The sequence below is a fragment of the Orycteropus afer genome, unplaced genomic scaffold, assembly GCF_000298275.1.
Source record: "Orycteropus afer afer isolate SDZICR_OR568_19922 unplaced genomic scaffold, OryAfe1.0 scaffold00073, whole genome shotgun sequence".
Classification (NCBI taxonomy): domain Eukaryota; kingdom Metazoa; phylum Chordata; class Mammalia; order Tubulidentata; family Orycteropodidae; genus Orycteropus; species Orycteropus afer.
In genome coordinates this window covers 3,099,202-3,100,929 of record NW_006921660.1, presented here as the reverse complement: position 1 = coordinate 3,100,929, position 1,728 = coordinate 3,099,202, and the positions used below count along the sequence as shown (strand labels likewise).

General features: G+C 43.5%; 1 protein-coding gene across 1 annotated transcript in view; it reads left to right on the top strand.

Annotated features, from left to right (window-relative positions):
• WWC2 (WW and C2 domain containing 2) overlaps positions 1-1,728 on the top strand; it is a 415,307-nt gene that overhangs the window by 411,476 nt on the left and 2,103 nt on the right. The window contains exon 22 of the mRNA XM_007940882.2: positions 667-794. Coding sequence (XP_007939073.1) covers positions 667-794 — 128 coding nt within the window. The remainder of the gene's footprint in view (positions 1-666; positions 795-1,728) is intronic.

Here is a 1,728-nt window from a genome sequence, read left to right as displayed (position 1 = left end):
GGTTTGAACCGCCAGCCTTCTGGTTAGCAGTTCAGTCCCTTAGGCACTATGCCGCCAGAGCTCCCTAGAGGGGTAGTGACTAGGAAGCTGCCCAAGAGGACTTCTGGAAACTGATAGTGTTCTCTTTCTTGGTGTTGGTGCTGGTTTACATGGTTGTGTTCAGTTTTTGAAAGTTCTTTGAGCTGTACGCTTATGTGTAGTTTTGTGGTATGTATATTTTACTTCAATGAATAGCTTTTAAAATGGCCCAGAAAGAGAAAAAAGATTGAAAACATGAATAAAAAGTTGAGAGTATACACCGAAATATCAATAGTAGGTATTTTCTGGAAGCAGTGTTACAAGTAGTTTTCCATTTATTTATTTATTTTTTGGGGGGTAGGGGGAGATTCTTAGGTTTGCCAGTTGTAATAAAATGGACGCACTTTGCTTACATACTGAGATGTTTTCCATGCAGTTGAAGTAAGCGTGCCCTGAATTGCTGGCTACTCCACATCAATATGAGTTGGGCTCGTTGGAGCTGTCATCGGATGAGTGAGAAAAGACACCCACCTTGTCTGTGTAGATTGCCCTTCTGGGCTTTAGTTTACAGTCTTTCAAGCCTGGTAGCACATCTTGAGGGATTTCTCATTAATGTTTTTGTTTTTGTGTTTTCATTTCCTTTGCCAGGCTGAACAGTCAAAAGAAGAACAGAAGCAAGATTTGAATGCTGAGAAGTTGATGCGGCAAGTCTCCAAGGATGTGTGTCGGCTTAGGGAGCAGAGCCGGAAGGTGCCTCGGCAGGTGCAGTCCTTCAGGTAAACAAAACTCTCCTTGGGACAGCTTTCAGGTCCCCCTCACGTCATCTGAGTTGTATAGGAATTCTCACTTTAGCTTGGGATTGATGTTACCATTAGGATATGAGCCACTAACTCCTCTGCTCCCCAGTTTGAATTTATAATTTATGTTTCCTCCAACTTAAGGTTATCAACTCCACTGGTAGCTGTCCTGATTCTATTAAAGCTTTGATTAAAGCTTTGTTCCTTGAGAACCCAGGTTATCCCCAACTCTTAATAGGAATTCTTACATGTCATTGAGAAATCTCTACAAAATGCAAAAAGGTACAGAAAAGTCATACACCTTTGGCGCTTTGTTGCTCACTCATTGGATAGACATTCCTTGGGTACTCCTTCTCCCTGAGCCATGTACTATGCTAGGCTCCCCAGTAGAGACACAAAGCAGGTGTGTCCTGGTCTATGAGAGAAAGGTAGGGAGAATGGGAGTGCTGGGTAGAAACGCCAACTAAAGGGAGAAGCAAGGATCTCTCTGAGAATATAGAGGAATCTGAATCTGTGTGAGGCAACCGTCAAAGGCTATCAAAGCTGCCATGTCTGGATCTGGAGGGCAGGGAGGATATTGTTGATGTTGTCAAGTGCAATAGAAGATAAGAGGAAGGAAAATCAACCCCTAGACAAGGTGATGAGGCCATTGGTGACCATCCAGAGACAAATTCAGTCAAGGGAGAGGCTGGAAAGCCAAGTTTTATTGGAAATAGGAAAACTTACAGAACAATGTGAAAAGGAAACTAAGCTAAATTAAGTTGTTGTTGTTGTTGTTATGTGCCGTCGAGTCGGCCCCGACTCATAGCAACCCCTCCTTGAGTTTCCAAGGCAGTATCACTATGGAAGTAGATTGCCCAACCTTCCTTCTGAGGAGTGGCTGGTGGATTTGAACCGCCAGCCTTCTGGTTAG